The sequence below is a fragment of the Electrona antarctica genome, assembly GCF_951216825.1.
Source record: "Electrona antarctica genome assembly, chromosome: 10".
Lineage (NCBI taxonomy): Eukaryota > Metazoa > Chordata > Actinopteri > Myctophiformes > Myctophidae > Electrona > Electrona antarctica.
Window position 1 is genome coordinate 20329951 of NC_136791.1, and position 21016 is coordinate 20350966.

At 43.6% G+C, this 21016-nt stretch overlaps 1 protein-coding gene across 1 annotated transcript in view; it reads left to right on the top strand.

The window, feature by feature from the left end:
* Positions 1–21016, top strand: part of kndc1 (kinase non-catalytic C-lobe domain containing 1) — a 54777-nt gene that overhangs the window by 20289 nt on the left and 13472 nt on the right. The window contains exons 11-24 of the mRNA XM_079511851.1: positions 800–877; positions 1379–1580; positions 2049–2241; positions 2942–3921; positions 5248–5386; positions 8053–8357; positions 9894–10297; positions 13160–13253; positions 13376–13473; positions 14676–14860; positions 16128–16238; positions 16821–16968; positions 17795–17971; positions 18775–18981. Of these exons, the coding sequence (XP_079367977.1) occupies positions 800–877; positions 1379–1580; positions 2049–2241; positions 2942–3921; positions 5248–5386; positions 8053–8357; positions 9894–10297; positions 13160–13253; positions 13376–13473; positions 14676–14860; positions 16128–16238; positions 16821–16968; positions 17795–17971; positions 18775–18981 (3321 nt within the window). The remainder of the gene's footprint in view (positions 1–799; positions 878–1378; positions 1581–2048; positions 2242–2941; positions 3922–5247; positions 5387–8052; positions 8358–9893; positions 10298–13159; positions 13254–13375; positions 13474–14675; positions 14861–16127; positions 16239–16820; positions 16969–17794; positions 17972–18774; positions 18982–21016) is intronic.

The following is a 21016-nucleotide window of genomic DNA, read 5'->3' on the forward strand; positions in this document are numbered from 1 at the left end:
TGATTAGACCATGTAGTAAATATCACGATAATCTACACCGTCAATCACTTTATATCATTCCCAGGTGCGTTACATTGATTCCACATCTCTGTAGCTGAACTAGGGAAGGGAAGCGCTTGATTTCCTTACACACCCTGGCCGTGCGGGTGTCTAAGCACCGCCCGCACACATATGACTGAATGGGGGAATGGGTAACTAGGGGTTACATGGGTGGCATTGTAACTAGACAGCAAGCGCCTCCTATTCCCGGCTGGCTGGACTGCATGGCCGAGTAAACAAGGAAGTGGGGCTCGCTCTGGTGGGCGGAAAGTGTAACTACTTTAGTGAATTAGGAACAGTTTTATGACGTTATTAATTGCTTTATGTTGGTAACCGTTTCAGAAAAGCAATAAGCCATGCGAGGTCCGAGGGTACCGTGTATTTTATAATGGAGAGTCTCCAACCCTCCGCTGCACGTCCCTCCTCTCACCACGCTTCTCAGCCATTATAAAATACACGGTAACCTCACCCCTCTTGTGGCTTATTGCTACATTCTACAACGTTGGCAACGTCACATCACAAATAAATAAATCATTGGTAATGCTGGCTACATCTTAAGTATCCTAAATTATTACAAACTGTGTCTCTCATTGTGGAACAAAATCCGTATGTGGGTATGAAATTAAACGTGAAAGGAGAGGTGTCTCTCTCTCTGTGTGCGTGTGCGTGTGCGTGTGCGTGTGCGTGTGTGTGTGTGTGATCAACTGATCCTGTGTGAACTGTGAAGTGTACATGGTGTTTTGCTGTCTTTGTGTCTTAGATCTGTGGTGATTACTTGTCACGTCAAGGGACCAACGCTGAAGCTGTGTGGTCCAAACTCATCAATAAGGTTCACCAGGTAAGCCTCCTCAAAATGTGCTATACCCACTGTTGCTACGACTGTTACTACTAATGATAATATTAAAGTAGCTCTAAGCAATAAATATGTCAACATTTTAATGACCTTATTTATAAAAAAAATTGTCAGACAGCCAGCAATGAGTAAAACGCTCCCAGAAAATGAGTCTATATATGACACATCTAGGGGCCGCGATCTGCATTCAAAGATTTTCCTAGAAGCTTTGTCATTGGTAAAAATCCATTGGCAAATCGACCAATGACAAAGCTTCTAGTAAAATCTTTGAATGCAGATTGCGGCCCCTAGATGTGTCACAGAGACTAAATTTTTTTGTCTGGCTGTCTGAATACCAAAAAGAGAAAAGGTCATTAAAATGTTGACATATTATTGCTTATAGCTACTTTAAGGTTGAGTTGATTTAATGCAGTCTTGTAATGGTATCCTGCCTGGAGGGACTGTTGAAGACAGACCTATAGCTAGCTGATCTGCCTTTGCTTTTAGCCACTGTCCAGATGGACTGATGTAGGTGAGGAGAATGGACTGGACACTGAGCCGAGGCCACTGTCCAGATGGACTGATGTAGGTGAGGAGAATGGACTGGACACTGAGCCGAGGCCACTGTCCAGATGGACTGATGTAGGTGAGGAGGATGGACTGGACACTGAGCGGAGGCCATTGGGGGAATCGGAACATATCAACGGTGGTAAGAAGCATCAACTTTCATAAAGATGACCCTCATGCAATACTGAAAGTGAAAAAAAAAATGAAAAAAGAAAAGTTTAATATGACGTTTACAACAAATTTTCCCGGGGCAATTAAGCCATATATATTGAAATGTACGACAAATAGAGAAAATAGCTGATCTGCAAACTCCCAACATGGCGCATCGCAACGTGTTGTGAGTTTGAAGATTTACGCTATTTCTTTTTAAACAAAAAGAAAAAAGTAACTACGGGAAAAAACTAAAAGGTGAACATTTGCCCAAAATAAGGACACTAGGGTTAATGTGGTGAAAAAGGTTCTTCAACCTTTTTTTCCATTTTAACCTCGTTTTGGATTTACTGAAGTGCAATAATTGACTACCTTTATTTCAGTGACATTTTCCAGTGTGCATTGCATGAGACAATATCACCGATATTGTAACTGCCATTGTTGTGACTGTGTGTATTAGGCTTTATGCCGATGGCCACTGAGAGCCGTCTGGCTCCTATGCCTGGCCCTATTCCCCACAGCTATGCAGTCAGAGAAGGACTCACACTCCCAGAGGCCTTCACTTCCATCGCCACACACTTCACCCCCATCATCCTGACCAATGAGGAGGACTCGGGGGAGGAGACCCCACTATCCGAGGCTGCCACTGAGGGGTATGTGCTGTTCACTTTAAGCTTGTGGCCTGACGTCGAAATAAAAAATCCTGACAGTTTTCTGAAATACCTTCATGTTTCTGTATCAGTGGTGCTCAATATTTCATGCCAAGGCCCCCAAAAATTATATGCATTTGGCCGCGGACCCCCAAAAATATGTAATTTCAGGAACCCCTCAGAAGCAAAGATTTGAGTTAAAAGCGTTTTGTGCGCAATTTTCACGATTTTTCAAAAATAGCAGACCTTGTAGATCTGCTATTTTTCAATAGCTAAAGTATAACATAATGCTTAAAACACCAAAAGGGGTGAACCTTAAACATCGCTATTGTAGGAGCAATTTATTCGCCAAAAAATAGCTAGTTACTTTCTAAACCCAACCCAACAGGAAGTGTCCTAGTATCTAGAGCCCTTGGTAATCTGGTCAACTAACAATAGGGTGTAAGTGGTTAATATAATAATAATTGATCTTAACTAAAAGAGTGCTTTTGTAAAAGATGACACATGAAATCAAAAAACCATAGGCTGAGAATGCGGCCCAGTCAAACTAAAGTGCACTTATAGAGTAAATCTAAAGACAGAATGAGGGCTGAAGAAAATTTATATTATTGAGATTTGTGTGTTCTTATATATCTGCTGTGACACCCTGAATGTCCCCCCGTGGGTTAAGTGTTATCAGTCAACAAATCAATTGTGTTTCTAGGGCTGTGCATGAATTTGCAAGAAGCAGAGGCAGCCAACACAATAAACACATGCAGGTAACGGGCCTGGATTTCACAGCAGCACACTTTGAGGACCCAACGACGCTCACACAACCTGACACAGATTCACGCGCAGTTCGGCCGGACCTCCCCTCTCATCATCATCACGGGGCAGTGAGCACCACCAGCACATCCACAGCCTCTAGCGACAGGACACTGGTCAACTCTCCTCTCACATCCACAGCCTCTAGCGACAGGACACTGGTCAACTCTCCTCTCACACCCACAGCCTCTAGCGACAGGACACTGGTCAACTCTCCTCTCACATCCACAGCCTCTAGCGACAGGACACTGGTCAACTCTCCTCTCACACCCACAGCCTCTAGCGACAGGACACTGGTCAACTCTCCTCTCACATCCACAGCCTCTAGCGACAGGACACTGGTCAACTCTCCTCTCACGTCCCCCGACGAAGCCAAGCAGGGCCCCAGAGTTTCGCATCCTCCGCTGTCATCCGCCCCTCTCAACGGCTGCAGTCTTGTCAACAATTACCTGCTACGCCAGGACCCCGCGACTGGACACCTTACCCTGGTGCCAGTCCAGATCGCCACGCCAGAATCCATCCCCGGGTTAGAGCTGACTCTGCCCCTGATCACAAGCTCTGTCCAGGGTTGTTGTGCCACGCACACAGGGGGCAACAATGGCCTGTCGGTTGATTGCGTGACTGTTTCTTTGAGTCCCACCACACAGCAGCTTTTGAGATCGCCTCTCTATTTTGCCAACGGTAGCTCTATCACACACAGCAGAAAGCCAGAGCATGCCGTGCACCTCACCCACAATGGGGGAGGTAAGGACGCATCCCCTTCAGAACTCCACAGATCCAATGATGTCCATCCAGCCCTACAAGAGGTGATTGACCTGCTCAGGGGAGAGTTTGCCTTTGATGGTTATTTGGAGGATGGAACAGAGGACCTGGCTATGGGTATGTATACCATCACCAACAATGATTCCCCCAGTCTCACATGGATTAGTCCAATGATTGAATGTTTATCTCTGTGACCACAATCTACACAGTCTATAATCCTCCGTGTTCATTTAACTCGGAGAGTGTACAAATGGAACCAAATTGACTCATACGGGTCCATTTGTTTCCATTTGGACATTTAGTTCCTAACCAGCGGTTCCCAAACATTTTTGTTCGTGCACCCCCTATTTCCCCCTGACATACACAGTGCTGCCTTGATCCCGCCTCTAGCTGCCGCTGATTGGCCAGGCCGTTTTGTGGCCGGGCATCAAGTCTGCCTGAGAGTTCCCCGATGGGAGCAGGAGGAGGGAACCCAGTGTACTCTCTGCTGCCCCATCTGGCGGAGTCAGGTTAAGCTGACGCACCCCCCAATGTTCTATTTGACCGGAAAATAAATAAAATTATATATATACCGGTGTGTGTGTGTGTATATATAAATATATATATATTGTGCATTATTATTACACAGCCAAAATGCAGTAATAATATTAGTCCTGCACATCCTTTCAGTTTTTCAGGGAGAGTGAGACACACACACACACACACACACACACACACACACACACACACACACACACACACACACACACACACACACACACACACACACACACACACACACACACACACACACACACACACACACACACACACACACACACACACACACACACAGTTCCTGGTTAACATAGCCTTCTGACACATGTGGATTACTGGATTTTAGTTTGGTTAACTAAAGATACAACAGCAAGGCAGTTGTATCTTTACAAACAAGTGAGTGGTCTTGTCTTGAGTTAAAACTAAATAATCTGTGCATGTGTGAGGGGAGGGGGAGGAGCGGGGAGCTGGAATGTTGACTGCACTCTCTCTCTCAGACACGGAGAGTATGAGACACGGAGCGGCTGCGGCTCTATACATCTCCGTAAAACGGTGTTTTACCGATTTTGCTATTTGTGCTAAATAACACCATAAACTGTCCTCAACTACCCTTTTCAAGTCGCGCACCCCCCAGAGATCGTTCACGCACCTAAAGTGGTGCGCGCACCACAGTTTGGAAAAGCCTGTTGTACACTATAACCGTCTTATAACATCATTCCTTTTGTTGATTTGATTTGATACACTGCAAAATCCTGACTTCCTTAATTCTTAATTATTGAGTGCAAGAATTGACCTGTATTTTTAGCATTTGGCCATTCATGAAGACAAATCTACGCCTGGCAACGCAGTAGTGCTTTTCATAGCTATACTGTATACAAACGGGCCTTTGTGTTTCTCTGTTCCGAGGGGAGTACATCTTCTCTTTGAAGGACCTGCAGTACCAGATGTTTGCCAGCGTTGTCAAGGAGAGGTTCAATGGTCTGTACTGGGAAGACGACCTGCTGGGTGTACTGCACTGCCTGGTCAACTACAGCCCATCCACGCTGTGAGTAACTCTTCCTACAACTGTCACTCTTCCTAATTGTCAAAACAAATTGAAGTTGAATGTCCTTGTTTCATTTACTATTTTCTTTTTGTAATATTTGGTTATAAGGTTTTGTTTCTGTGTGTATGTGTTTGTGTATTATATCTTTTGTACTGTGTGTCCATGTCATGTATGTAAAATCATTGCTGTTTGTATACAGGGCGCCATTGAAAAAGAGACCCTGGTCTCAATTGGATTCCCCTGAAATAAAGGTTTCAATCATTTGCTGCAAATGCAACACCGTCAACACACTGCTCTCACACTTGCATATCTCTCCTTTCTAAGAAATAAAGCATAGAAAATGCATGTCCACTCTTGTGTAGTGATATAAATGAAGCTGAAATGATTCATGTGTGGTCAATGTTTTGAAGCAAAATTGAACTACCAAATTCACAAAAACGGTGGAAAAAGAAAAGGTGGAAAGAATGATTATGATATGAATACAAATCTACCGTGAGTGTCCTGGTGCAGTGTCCGAATAATTACCCTACTTTGAACAGACAATATCGGATATCCTATTCCTTTATTTATATCAAAGGAGGAGGAAGGCACGTATTCTTAGTAAATGACACTTCTGGTGCTTCAGTCACACTGGTAAATGACCTATCCTCCTACACATACTAACATGCACCTCAAAATAGCGTTCACGCTGCACATGCAAAACTTCACTCGCAAGCTAGAATGGTCCCTATGGCAACCTTGCCTGTGAAGTGTGCTTTCGTTGGTGCTGAGGGGATCGGCCAAAGCACCGCTGAAGAGACATTCAAAGCCCCGTCTTCACTGTCGCAGGGAAACCTTGTACATTAAAAAGCCCTACTGTTCAGGAAATGGAAAGAGGAGCCAGTGTTCCAAATGGATCCAATATAGTTATTGTCTCCTTTTATAGCGCTTTTTCTTTTTTTTAAAGATTAGTTTTTTGGCTTTTCTGCCTTTATTGATAGTTACAAGTGAAGACAGGAAAGAGGGAGAGAGAGAGACGGGGAGAGACATGCAGCAAAGGTTGTCAAGAACGGGACTCGAACACGCGATTCGCTGTCATGCGCCTGGACCACTAGGCCAACGGACACCATATAGCGCTTTTTCAAGTGCTCAAATCGCTTTACAATGATTCATTCATTCATACATTGGGAGGTGAAGCGGTGAACAGTCGACACCAGCATCCTCACTTCCCACATTCACACAACAATAATACGTTGAAATATGGAGATACAAGGTTTCTGTCCGACAGCGAAGACACACTCCCAATTAGCCTCGAGGAGCCTTAAGTGTATGAATGAACAATCTGGCCATTTGCACGTCATCCATATGGAAGGCGGGGAGTGGCTGAGGGACAGTGACGTGGTTATACGGTACCCCAGACAGACAGACATCTGCCTGCACTCTCTTCTTCACCCCACAGGTCTACTCATGAAGAAGGGAACTCTCAATCTGCTGTGGTTGTAGTATTAGTGGAGACGTCAGAGGTTTGGAGAGATGGATATATACACCATAGACTCTTGAGTTGTAGTTGTTTTTTTCCCTCCTCCTTCACAGCTCCAGATGAGAGCTTGGGGGGGGGGGTAATCCCTTTAGTCAGAGTTGGACTAGCTTTGTACCACTGCTGCGCAGCAAAGGACTCTCTCTTGTGGGGGATACTCCAAAGCCAGTGATGAATAATTTAAGGATCGTTGTGTGTGTGTGTGTGGTTAGTGAGGGAGAGAGTCGTGACTCAATTTATTCTCCATTGACTTACAAGATGTCTGAAGTGTTGTCTTTGGCGTGCAAAGTTTGACTTTCATAATGATTCCCCCCCCAGGCTGTTTGTTTCTGTTGTGGTTTTTCACTTTGGACCAGAGAGAGATGTCATTCAATTGTGTATATTATGCTGTATCTCACTGGGCTGTCTGTCTCTTTTTATCTCTCATGTTTGGTTGTTAACTATGTCCAGTAAGACATATTTTATACTTTGCAAAAACCGTGTGTGTGTGTGTGTGTGTGTGTGTGTGTGTGTGTGTGTGTGTGTGTGTGTGTGTGTGTGTGTGTGTGTGTGTGTGTGTGTGTGTGTGTGTGTGTGTGTGTGTGTGTGTGTGTGTGTGTGTGTGTGTGTGTGTGTGTGTGTGTGTGTCCGTCCTAGAGGAAGCCTTTATGACCAAGGTCATTAAATACCAACCACTTCTAAATACCATCTCAGAGCTGGGCTATAGGTGCAGACTATTTGTGTTTATATTCGGCAGCCTAGGGCATACCCACAGACTGGTTGTTAGAGAGTTCCAACAACTTGGGATGCTCAAAAACGAGGCAAAAAGGCTGGTAAAGTACTTTAGTGTCTCTGCTATAATTGGCAGCCGCCACATATGGCGGAGACGCTGCTGCTTATACCTATAGATAGATGCTGAGTGACATGCCTTTTGTACCATGAAAACACATGCCATGATTTTGTAAGTGTAACTCTACTGCACCTTTACTATTCAGTGGATTTGACCGTTCTCTCTGCATTGAATCGGCGAAATCATCCATTATCAGCACCTTTGAATGGGGCCAGTATGGCCATACTGGCATACTCACTGCAGCTATTTGTGTCCTTGTATCTCCTTTGTGTGGACATAAATAAATGGTTAAAATGTGTGTGTGATCTGCCCCCCATGCAGGGGCTCTAATGAGAAGCCTCCATCAAAGGGTCTCCAAAGGGCAGCCGCCGCCGCCACCACCACCACTGCACACTCGACAGCCACTATCTGGACGGGGGGCAACAAGGTGCACCTGCACAGGCGTCTGCTGGACCTGAATGGAAACGTCCACGTTGTTGTTCCTGGTCGACCCACTGCTGCTGAACGAGCACGGGAAAGAAGGACAGAGGGCCAGAAGCCTGGTGGTCTTAATGGGAAATCTGAGCCTTATCGGTGCAGAAACGGTGAAGAGAGATCAGAAGAGAATCAGAACCATGTCTGCCCAGGTGAAAGACAGACTGTCTAACACCATCACTGTTGTTCCATTTAGACCTGAGGACGATTCTACAAAGGCCTTCTAAATCCTGACAGTTTTCTGAAAAATAGCAGACCTACAAACTCGTAGCGCGGCACTCGGTGCCGCGCTATGAGCTTGTAGATCTGCTATTTTTCAATAGCTAAAGTATATAATATAATGCTTAAAACACCAAAAGGGTTTCCCGCCCAAAACATTAGCTGATGAAAAAGTACAAATTACAAGCTTGTAGCACTCAAATCTTTGCTTCTGGGGGATCACCCGGAATAAAATATTCTGAGATGGAGGTCGGTGGCCAAATACATATAATTTTAGGTGTTCTTGACATGAAAAAATGTGAGAACCACTGATATAGAATCAGAAAACTGTCAGGATTTAGGAGACATGTTGTAGAATCTGGCCTCAGGTCTTAATACCATACTAATAACTGTATAACTGTTGATGTTATGAGTGGCAGTGTGCAGACTGCTTGGACGGTGTAAGCGAAACATGCAGCTGTGAAGTTTCAACGTGTTCCACTATAGTTTGGCCGTGGGTTGGAGGGTTGGTATGGCCTTGATTGACTGTTGGATACGCTTCTTAAGATCGCAGCACATTCAGGAACGTCCAAGTCCTGCTGTTGAGGCTGCAAAGATCCTCTTGTAAGACGGGCGTTGTCGTGGAAACAGGAATTAACTTCCGTCCAAAGGCTTGCGTGCACACGCACGCACGCACGCACGCACGCACGCACGCACAGAATGCGTCTCCATCCCAGACAGAGTAGAGTAGACCATTCTGTGTTGGGTTTTGAGTCTCACTTAACGACTTAAACCCTATACTTCTATAGTGACGCAATGTGAGCTTGTACATCTGCTGGTTTTGCCAAATGTTTACCTATTTGGGCCGACTATTTTTGCAGAACGTTCCTCAATTGTGACCCAAAATAGCAACGCTAGGGTTCATCTGTTCGCGGGTTAAGGTAACAAGTAGGGGTGGGACGATTCACTTACTTACCTACCGATTCGATGCGATATCCATACCTATAGGGTGCCGATTCCATTTAGATTGTGATTATTAATTATATTGCGATTCAATTCAATATCGCGATTTTGCCCCCAAGTTACTTTACTTTTTTTTTACTAGAACACGCTAAAACAATTATAAACAATATAGACCATGAAAAGTCGACTCATACACTTCAATGCAGCCAGATAACGTCAGTCAGTCTTACTGTCATGGAAAAAAACAAAAAAACGTGGCATTTAAAATCGCGATATTTGAGTGAATCGATTTATTTTGCCCATGCCTAGTAACAAGGTTAGCAACTACTGCTAATAGACATAATGTAAAATCTACAAAATGATCCAGCCTTCACAGAGTCAACTCCCAACGCTCTGCCTCCCTCCCTCCGTCTCTCCCTCCTCAGCAATATTTGCTTTTCCTCATGCACCCACTTCAGTCTCTCTCTCTCTCTCTCTCTCTCTCATTAATTCTCTCTCCGTTGCTCTCCCTGTCCTGTGGTCTCTAGGGGTGAGGCGGGCTGCCAGTGGTGAGCTCTCAGGTAGTGGCGGGGTCATCATGGATCGCCCTGCGGGGGTCGACGATGAAAGCCCCTCTGAAGCCGATGACTCGCTGTTGGGAACAGAGAGGAGGAGGGGAGGCCCGAGGAGGGGGAGCCACAACGAGGGTCAGATGAGCTCTTCTGACCGCTCGGAGGACATGGAGGATAGCGACTCTTTGGTCTCAGAGAGACTCCTAACATCCCCCGGATCCCGATCACCGGGAGAATCCGCCATGGGCTTCGGCGGCGGCAGCCCGCGTTCATGGACCCTGGCCTTCTATGGAGAAGACTGCTTCAGTGCGGAGGTGATTCAGTACGCTCTGAATCTGGGCCAGCACTCGGAAACGCCCTGCCTGGACCTGAAGATGCAGGTAGGGTCAGTGGTTTTCAACCCTTTTTATGTCGAGGTCCATTATTCATTCGGCATTTGAGCCACGGAACCACCGTTTGATAAGATTGATTTAGCCTGGAAGACTTATAGAATATGTTGTTAATATTTTGGCCTACAGCAATTCCATGCTGTATTTGATGTTAAAGGACAACTTTAGTTTTTTCCAACCAAGGTTCATGTTTTAGGTTTGTTATTAGAGAAAGTAAAAGATGAGTGTTATTGTCTCCACCAGGCCGAAGGCATGGGGAGAGAGTATGTTTTGCACTCCGTCCGTGTGTGTGTCCGTGTGTGTGTCCGTCCGTCCGTCTGTGAACAGCTAATCTCCGGCACCGTTAACCCGGTCGATGTCAAATTTTGCACACATACTCCCTGGATGCCAACGATGAACCTCTGCCCCAGAATTTCCAGAACGGCCTGTTATAGCGCCACCAGGAGGCCGCTTTGTGCAAAACAAGTTTTTGGACAGTACACCTACAGATTTTGTCCAAACATCACGCAAATTAGTACACAGTCTCTCTAGAGCCATTCAACAAAACAGGTCTTTCAGATTTCTCAGACTCCATCCTGATTGGCTAAGATTGGCTTCCAAAGTTTGCAGGAGTGCTCAGTTTCAACAAAATGCTGCAAATCATGGACACATCGTGTGCTTTCTGTGAAATTGTGCACGCACATTCCCACTAGGGCGAGGAAGAAATGCCACGTGAACATTTTCAACTCACCCTCATGGTGGCGCTATAACTCGCCGAAAAGTGTTTTTACCTCTAACTGCACGGATCTGTGGATAACTTTGTATGCCAACTCCCTAGAGGCCAAGGGAAAACCTTTGCCTGGAATTTTTCACATCTGCTCTTTATAGCGCCACCAGGAGGCCGACATATGTAAAACACATTTTCTAATATTACTTCAGATATTACTTCAGATTATATCCAAATTTCACGCAAATCGGTACACATGCTCTCCATAGTCATGTGATCAAGACGCGTTTGTTTGATTTCTCATAATCCACCTTCATTGCCTACGATTGGCTTCTAAACCTTTCAGGAGTAGCCCGCTTTGTACCCGTTTTGTACAAATTGCCACAATTACTCAACGCAGCGTCCGATTGCGGTGAAACTGTGCATGCATATTCCCACTAGGCTGAGGAAGAAATGCCACTTGACAGTTTTCAAATCAGCCTCATGGTGGCGCTACAACAGGCCAAGCCGCGTCTCACACACACACACACACACACACACACACACACACACACACACACACACACACACACACACACACACACACACACACACACACACACACACACACACACACACACACACACACACACACACACACACACACACACACACACAACATCCTCCTGGTGGAGACCTGTGCCCAGAAGGGCACTTTTTCTAGTTTGTTTTTCATTTGATGCTTTCTTTCGTTTTAGGGATTTTAGCTGTTTTTGACAGGGGGCGGGGGCATTCGAACATGGGCTAAATATGTATTTTTCAATAAAAACTAAAGAAAGCAGCAAATGAAAAACAATTAACACTCATCTTTTAATAACAACCTAGAACATGAACCTTGTTTGAAAAAAACTAAAGTTGTCCTTTAATTGTTACCGTAGGAGATAACAGGCAAACGATCAAAAATAACAATTCTTTTACATTATCTAATTGTGTAGACTTTTTGTAAATTAAGTAATGAGATGTTTAACAATAATTTAACTAAATAATTAACATTTATTTATTTTAAACACGTAGAATGAAACCAAATGGACAGATACAGGTCAATTTGGTAACAAGCAATACACATAAGTTTTGTTTCTACAGCTATTCAACGTAACTGATAATTGAAGCAACACTATTATTGTTGTTGTCATTTTGAAGTTACTTGAATTCCCCATGGCTGGTTGGAAATATGCAGTTGTTGGGAATTTGGCATATTTTCTTTATTATCACAATGTTATTTACTACAGGAGGAACAATTAGATATTCAAATTAAGTCCACTTCTTAGTTTATTTTTACCCTTTACAAGAATGATATTCAAATCTGGTATAAAGTAGGCCATGGTCAGGCTTTGGGGTAAATAGGAACGAGAGATGTGGGTTTGAGGGGATTTAAGGTAATTTGCACATTATTTTCCCTCAACTTGATTGAATGGTAATGTGTTGAACTTAGCCTGTGGCAGCAGAGGTTGTTATGATTTATAATAGAATATTAATGAAGTCTGTGTGTGTGTGTATGCGCGACTGTGCGCACACTTGGATAGGGCTGTTGTTATGAGCTCCACCACAGCCCGTCACACTGGAGAGGGCCAGGAATGACGTCAACCCTGACCCTTTACTGACCAGGGGTGTCCAAAGTTCAGCCCGCGGGCCAAATGCGGCGCGAGGACACATTTTATACGGCCCACGGCTTCATCATTCCTAATTAAACACAGCCCGCCAGCACTGTCAAACAAGAATATTTTCCCAGAGTATAATTTGTCAGGATACCTTGTTCCCTACATTTGGCAATGTGAAATTGCCAAATTGCCCTTTTCACTACATACACGCACGCATGCGCGCACACACACACACACACGCACACACATGGCGCAGCAATACGGTACAGCACAGTATGCTACGGTACAGTACAGCACAGTACGTAACGTACAGTACGGTACAGTATGGTAACGTATATTTAGTTTTGATTGAGTGAAAAAAAGGTAGTCGACAAACATTTTTTCGTCATAGTTTTAGTCAAAGAAATCAACACACTGGTACAGGTGTACAGCATGTGGCTCCTTTCAATGACAACAAATTCACAAGATTTTGGTTAATTGCTTGAGTTTGAATTCACCTCTTCTACACAGGAGCTACAACAGCAACTGACCATTGAGACGAGGAATCTGAGGAAGACTAGAAACTTCTACCAGAAGCTGATCCAACAAGACAGAAAAAACAAAGGTGACTATTGCATGGTGCTACATGATGGCTTAAATTAAAATGAAATGTTAACATTCAGTTGCAGCATGGCAAAGTATTTACGAAAACAAATAACGTTAACATAATGTTATTAATCCCAAAAGGTTGTGAGAGCAAACTGATGTCGTCCAAGCTCAAGGCCCAACTGGAAGAGCTGATATCCAGAGTGGACTTCCTGGAGTCTGTGAAGAAATACCTTGAGGTGCAACACAAACCCACCCGCTTCCAATGTTACCAACCCATATTCACCATCAAGCTCTAGCCCCATATGGTCCCTCAGTCCCTACGCTCATTCTGGAGCTCCGAGATTAGCTCCCACTGTTTTAGCCTTCTACCGCGTTTCAGAACCGGCACGTGGTTTCAACTAGGAACATTTCTTAAACTTTTCTGCACAATGCACATCGTATCCAAAAAGTAAAGGTCCGATAATGAGCTAAATAAAACTCATTTTACTTTATTCCCGGACAAGAAAATCCAAGTTACTGGTTGAAACGAGCGTTTAAATCGCTTATTTTGCCATGTTTTGCAAGGAAGTTGCAGCCGGAGAGGCAGCATTAGCGCCCCTGCGGCTTCCCTCCCCCATCCCCTCCCATATGTCTGTCAGAAGCCGTTGAGGGTTGATTTCACCCACCACCTCGAATGTCGCAATTAGATTTTCCAACTGACTTTAGTTCACTCGACATTCGACCAGGGGAGGCGCTATAATGCTGTCTCTCCTCCTTGCAAAACATGGCTAAATAAGTCATTTAAACACTCGTTTAAACTTGGATTTTCTTGTCCGGGAATAAAGTCAAATTAGTTTAGCTCATTATCGGACCTTTATTATTTGGATACGATGTGCAGAAAAGGGTGAGAAATGTTCCTAGTTGAAACCACGTGCCGGTTCTGATTGATTGATTGATTGAAATATTTATTAACAGTTTGCAGAATTACAGTACATTTCAAGCACAAACTCAATACAAAGGCTGTTAACTGTGAGTGGACGACCCAATTAAGCATTACACTACACACTGAAACGTGGTTTCAAGGCTAAGACAGTGGGACCTCATCTCGGAGCTACAGAATGCGCATAGGGACTGAGTGAAATTACTGCTGCCGAAGCGAAAACATCGTGAACCTGACGCTATACAACAACTTTGCTTTATGTTTACTTACGTGGCCGGTAAAGACTGCAGGTTAGGGTTATAGTTAGGTTTAGTAATTGGGTTAGCAGTCGGACAATGCGACCGACAACGTCTCCACTCCCATAGAGCCTACTGGCTCCATTGCATGGTCTTGATGAGTAACCTACTGGTTGATAACATTCGAATCCACTAACAAACTAGTTCATCCACCTGAATGGGCTGCTTCAGTTCACGCACTTCCTAACAATTGATCTGACGTGACTGGTGTGTTTATGTCCAGATGTTGACGGTGGAACAGTGGGGTTTAGACGTGTCCCAGCTGTCGTCCTTGGCAGCGTGTGGTCCTGGTTCTCTGGAACTGCGATCCTCTGAAGACCCTGCCGTGCTGAGCTTTGGAACCCACAAAGGGAAGAGGACACTGCAGGCCGGGTCTCCGCTGGGTCTCATGGCGTACCTCTATGCTAGGTATTACTCATTATACACTTTGACTGGAAACGCATTGTAGGAAACTAGTCTCGCGTATAGCCAGACAACTATTCCACAATCTCCGAATGCTATAGAGCGTCGCAGTCCCGCCTCCTACCCTGGACCAGGAAATGAAACCCAATGCATTATTCTCATAGACATTTCTTAAAGTATTTATTTAAAGACGGTTACGCCGCGGACAAAGCCAACTCGAGTCGTGACAACTCATGACAACACAAACAATATTTTGGACCAAACAAATAATTACAAAGAAGAAAAACAACAAAAAAAGTGTTGTAACCTGCCGTTTTTTTCTTCTTTCTAATTATTTGTTTGGTCCAAAATATTGTTTGTGTTGTCATGAGTTGTCACGACTCGAGTTGGCTTTGTCCGCGGCGTAACCGTCTTTAAATAAATACTTTAAGAAATGTCTATGAGAATAATGCATTGGGTTTCATTTCCTGGTCCAGGGTAGGAGGCAGGACTGCGACGCTCTATATAGCAGTCTGGAACTATACACCTCCCGAAATCTGAGTAATCTGTTTGTCAACAGGACTCTGGTTTGGTCATTGGCTTGGAGAACTCATGCACAAAGTGACGTGAGCTATGATCAGTCTACGTTCGTGATGACAGACAGACAGACAAACCTAGGTAGATAACCAGATTTTTGGCCCAGACCAGACCATTACAATCGGCCAGATCCCTCCTACCAATACACCATCATTGAAATTCCCCTAAATATGTGTACTTGTGTACCTACCTACTGTAGCAGAGATGGAGAGAATGAGACATGATAAATTAGATCAATTATAGATTCAGATGGGAACAGTGTCCATCCATCTTCAACCGCTTATCCGTAGTCGAGTCGCAGGGGAAACAGTTCCAGCAGAGAGCTCCATACATCCCACTCCACTACTAAATACAAAGATTATGCGAGTGAACTCCACTCCAGTTAAAAGCAAATAGCTTCAAACATATGAGTGCGACATACGTAAAATCTATCCTTAATCATACTAAGGTGAACGTTCCGCAAATGTAGCCAATCTACAAACTCACAACTAGGCGCAATATGATTATGACCCGATTCCCTGTTGGCCATACAGTATATTACAATATCATAAGCTTCTATATTCCTGAATATTCTGAAGGATCTCATAACATTTTAGCAAGACAATCTTATTTAATACATTTCAGTGACTCCTGACATGAATTTGATATCACAATGTTCTCAAGTGTGTTGATATTATAATGTTCCATCTTGTTGTAGAAATGCAGCTCTGGAAGGTTACGTCCAACACTTCCTGTACACGTATCGCCACTTCTGTACTCCAGAGGAGCTTCTTCAATTCCTAATGGACAGATTCATCAGTTCCTCAAGGTATATATATACTGTATATCTCTCATGAAAACACCCCATTTTTATTGAATGCCATATTAGTGTTGCTCCTACCTCTGGCTGAGCACTCTACTTCTGGTGTGTGGTTTGTGTTTGCTTAAATTGTGTATCCGTTAAGTTTTGTAAAGCCATCATCCGCGATATATTGTGAGTTTAGGATGCATCCATCCATCCATCTTCAACTGCTTATCAGTCGGGTCGCGGAGGCAACAGCTCCACCAGAGAGCTCCAGACATCCCTCTCGACAGCAAAATTAGTAACTTCATTCTGGGGGATCCCAAGGCGTTTCCGGCAGATTTGGAGATATAAGCCTTCCAACTCATCCTTGGTTTGCCCTGGGGTCTTCTTCCAGCGGGACGTGCATCGAGGACCTCCCTAGTGAGACGCTCAATTGAGAGGCATCCTAACCAGATGCCCGAACCACCTTAGCTGGCTCCTTTCCAAGCAAAGAAGCAGCGACTCTACTTCGAGTCTCTCGCTGTGACTGAACTTCTCACCCTATCTCTAGGGGAGAATGAAGTATGCATCAGGCTTAACCTCAATGCAATCATTCTTCTGTGCCAGAGCTGGTCCAGAGCTGTCAGGAGACGATGCAAAGGTGTTCCATCGCAGCTTGGCTCTGCTGGAGGCCTGGGTGATGGACTGCAGGCTGGTGGACTTCACACAGCCGTCTGGCCTTCTGACAACACTGGAGAACTTCCTCATCACTCAGGTAACCACACATAGGAACAGAACTTCCTCATCAGTCAGGTAACCACACATAGGAGCAGAACTTCCTCATCAGTCAGGTAACCACACATAGGAGCAGAACTTCCTCATCACTCAGGTAACCACACATAGGAACAGAACGTTCTCATCACTCAGGTAACCACACATAGGAACAGAACGTTCTCGTCACTCAGGTAACCACACATAGGAGCAGAACTTCCTCATCACTCAGGTAACCACACATAGGAGCAGAACTTCCTCATCAGTCAGGTAACCACACATAGGAGCAGAACTTCCTCATCACTCAGGTAACCACACATAAGAGCAGAACTTCCTCATCAGTCAGGTAACCACACATAGGAGCAGAACGTTCTCATCACTCAGGTAACCACACATAGGAGCAGAACGTTCTCATCACTCAGGTAACCACACATAGGAGCAGAACGTTCTCATCACTCAGGTAACCACACATAGGAGCAGAACATTGGCCACATTGACCCTGGCATTCCTATTTTGGGCACATCGATCATTCATTATGGATTGAAAATTCTCAGAAACAGCCAAACGCCTATGTTTATTTTATACTCGTTGACATACAACTTTGTATGTAAACTTGCTTGTTGGGCATTTGCAAAAATACATTTTAGTCGACTAAATTAACTGTAGATTTAGTAGACTAAAATCTTATGACATTTAGTCGACTAGAACTAGACTAACATTAAACATTCCAGTTGACTAAAATGCGACTAAAACTAAATGCAAACTATTCAAGAGACTAATGACAAACTAAAATCTAAATTTGCTGCCAAAAACAACACTGCCCTGTACAGGTGGCTCCGCTAGACAGCCGAGGAGGGGTCCTTCTCACCAGCCTCCACAGCTCTCCCAGTAAGACGTGGAGGAGCCATCATGGAGGTGAAAGCCTGATCAGCCCAGATGAGGCCGATGACTCCCTGTCTGTCCAGCTGCTATGCGGCAAATCGTCCGTCGAGGACCCGGGAAGAAAAGTCAGTGTAATATAATGGTCCGTAATATATGAAAACTACAGCCTGAACCAATATATCCATCCGTTTGACCAAAAGCCCAGATCTATTGAAAAGTATATATATATAGTTGTTTATTGTGAAATGTTCTTTAGTTAGTTAGTTATTCTTTTTATAGTTGTATTCTGTATATAAGATACCAGTAATCAGTGATCAGTGGTCTATCCTTTTTTCTCATTGCTGTTGACGACCTTATTGTAAGATCTCTTGTGGCTGACATTTTTTTTTTTTCCTTTTACATCATGCAGCCTTTTTTAACCTTAAATGATGTTCTGCTGGGTGGACACTAGATGGGGTGGTGCTGGGTGCCAGATGTTTTTTGTATAACCTGTCCCAAAAAGTAGCGGATGTTTACACCAGTTTGAACCGGAACTCATCATTACTCTGATCTCAGACCAGTGTAATAGGGCGAACGCACGGCTTGCGTGCGTTCACGGGTTTGCACGCGGGAATTTTGGCCGTTTTTACATCGTCCGGGTCTGTAGCTAGCTAAAAATGCCACAAACATGCTAACCCGATGCTAATGAATCGCTGATTAACGTGGATTAAACAAAGCTCGCATTTACGGCTATGGCAACCTGGACAAAGTTACGGTAAACTCGTCTTTACGGGTATGGCACTTATCCTGTTAAATCAGAAATGCGAGGCCTTCTCTCCCATATCAGACTCCACTTAAAGTATATTCAGACATTTCCTTTAAAAGAAAACAAGAAAAAAAACAAGAACACATTAGCCTTCTTCACACTAATTGTCATGTATCTTTGTAGACGTTTCAGTGGAAGATCTCTCGGGTGGTGGAGCCCAAAGAGAAGGCCTTCTCCATCGCCGCGATTCTGCCCGTGCCTGCCTACGGCTCCCTGGCGGACGACCACCTGACCAGCGGATGGCGCCACCGTGCCGATGAGCGCCGCCCCTTTGGCCAGAGTGAATACAGCGCACAGCGGACGGCACAGCAGCTCACACTGTTGCAGCAGGTTAATACAACACTTCATCCATCCCTTGAATTGATCTTTTTTTTCTTCAAATCATTGTATAAAGGTTTTCAACCCTTTTTCATATCAAGGCCCATTATTTATTGGGCATTTGAGCCACGGACCACTATTTGATGACATTTTGCCTCTCAGACCCAAAACCTAGAATATCCCCATTAGGAGAGATAACTGGCAAATGTTGATCAAAATAACAATTCTACATTCTCTAATTATGTAGACTTCTTGTAAATTAAGCAATGCAGATGTTTAACAATAATGTAACTTTTGAGAGTGTACGGGTCCATTTGGTTACATTTTACACTCTAAAAGTTACAGATATAAGGGTCCATTTAGTTACCAGCTCCATCTGGGGACCACCTGGAACCCTCTCAAGGACCACTGGTTGAAAACCACTGGCATAAAGTCATGGATTAATACTTATATCCCTATTGTGAGCATGTTATTATTACTACAAGCGAAAATGTTAAAGGACAAATTTAGTTTTTTAAAACCAAGGTTCATGTTTTAGGTTGTTATTGGAGAAAGTAAAAGATGAGTGTTCATTTTTGTTTTTCATTTGCTGCTTTCTTTCGTTTTAGGGATTTTAGCTGTTTTTGACAGGGGGTGGGGGGCATTTGAACATGGGGCTAAATATGTATTTTTTCACAACATTTTATAGCGATTTCTTTTTTTATTATTTACTATAGTCCTACTAGACCCCAAGAAATTACATCTGGCCACAAAAGATCACAGGATCTACTGAATGTGTCAAACTGACATATTGAGCCTACTACACACAGTATGGCATCCCCCCAGTAGGCTACCTTCACATTCAGTAGATCCTGTGATATTTTGTGGCCAGATGTAATTTCCTGGGGTCTAGTAGGACTATAGTAAATAATAAAAAAATAAATCGCTATAACCTAAAACATGAACCGTGGTTGAAAAAAACTAAAGTTGTCCTTTAAAGTATTAGCGAAGATATTGAAAATAGCTGATGAAGCTCCACAACTTGTCGGATTTTCGCACTACACTGTTGCGCGATAAAGTATAACATAATGTTTAAATGGTTACATGATTATTTCGGTTCCCGATTTGATTAATTAAAAAACAAATGCCATCAATAGAGTAATTGCTAAGAAATTAATATTTAGCCTACTCCCCCCTACTTGTATCTTGCACAAACATAGGCCAGACCAGGATGTTATATGTTTCAATTACAACTAAACTGATAATCCAGTTTATTGCACAATGGTCACAGTTAATCCTGATCCACATGTTAATTTCCATATTTCCAACTATACTGCAAGTATTATAGATTCAATGGAATGGTTCAGTGTGTTTTGTGTTTTATTAATTGTGGAAACTGGAAATGATTATTTTCAATTCATCGTAGAGACAATAATACACATGCTGGTATGCAGGCCACATAAGGACCCACATGCTTACACATACACATACAATGAGACGAACATGCGTTACGATGGGATATATTCACGCAAATCCCCTTTCTCATACTCACATTTTACCCATTCAGGACGGGAACCCCTTTTGGTGTTTTAAGGATTATGTTATACTTTAGCCATTGAAAACTAGCAGATCTACAAGCTCATAGATTGTAGATCTGCTATTTTTTGAAAAAATCGTGAAAATGTGGCGCAAATCTTTGAATATATATTCTTTCAGAGCGAACGTTTTTAACTCATATCTTTGCTTCTGTGGGGTCCTTGGAACAACATATTTTCAGATTGGGGTCGGTTGGCCAAATACAGATAATTCTGGGGGTCCATGACATGAAAAGGGTTGAGCACCACTGACATAGAAACATAGATTTTTCAGAAAACTGTTATCATTTAGAAAACTTTTTTTTTTAGAATCGGCCTTAGGTCTAAATGGGTTAAAGTGCTGTTGCTTGTGTTCAGCACTGGAGGGAGACATACCTCTATGAAGAAGTAAATTATCATTGAAGTGAGTGACCATTAATAACTGGCATGTTGCTCTCCTGTGCACTTGAATGACACGGCGTGACGTTACTACT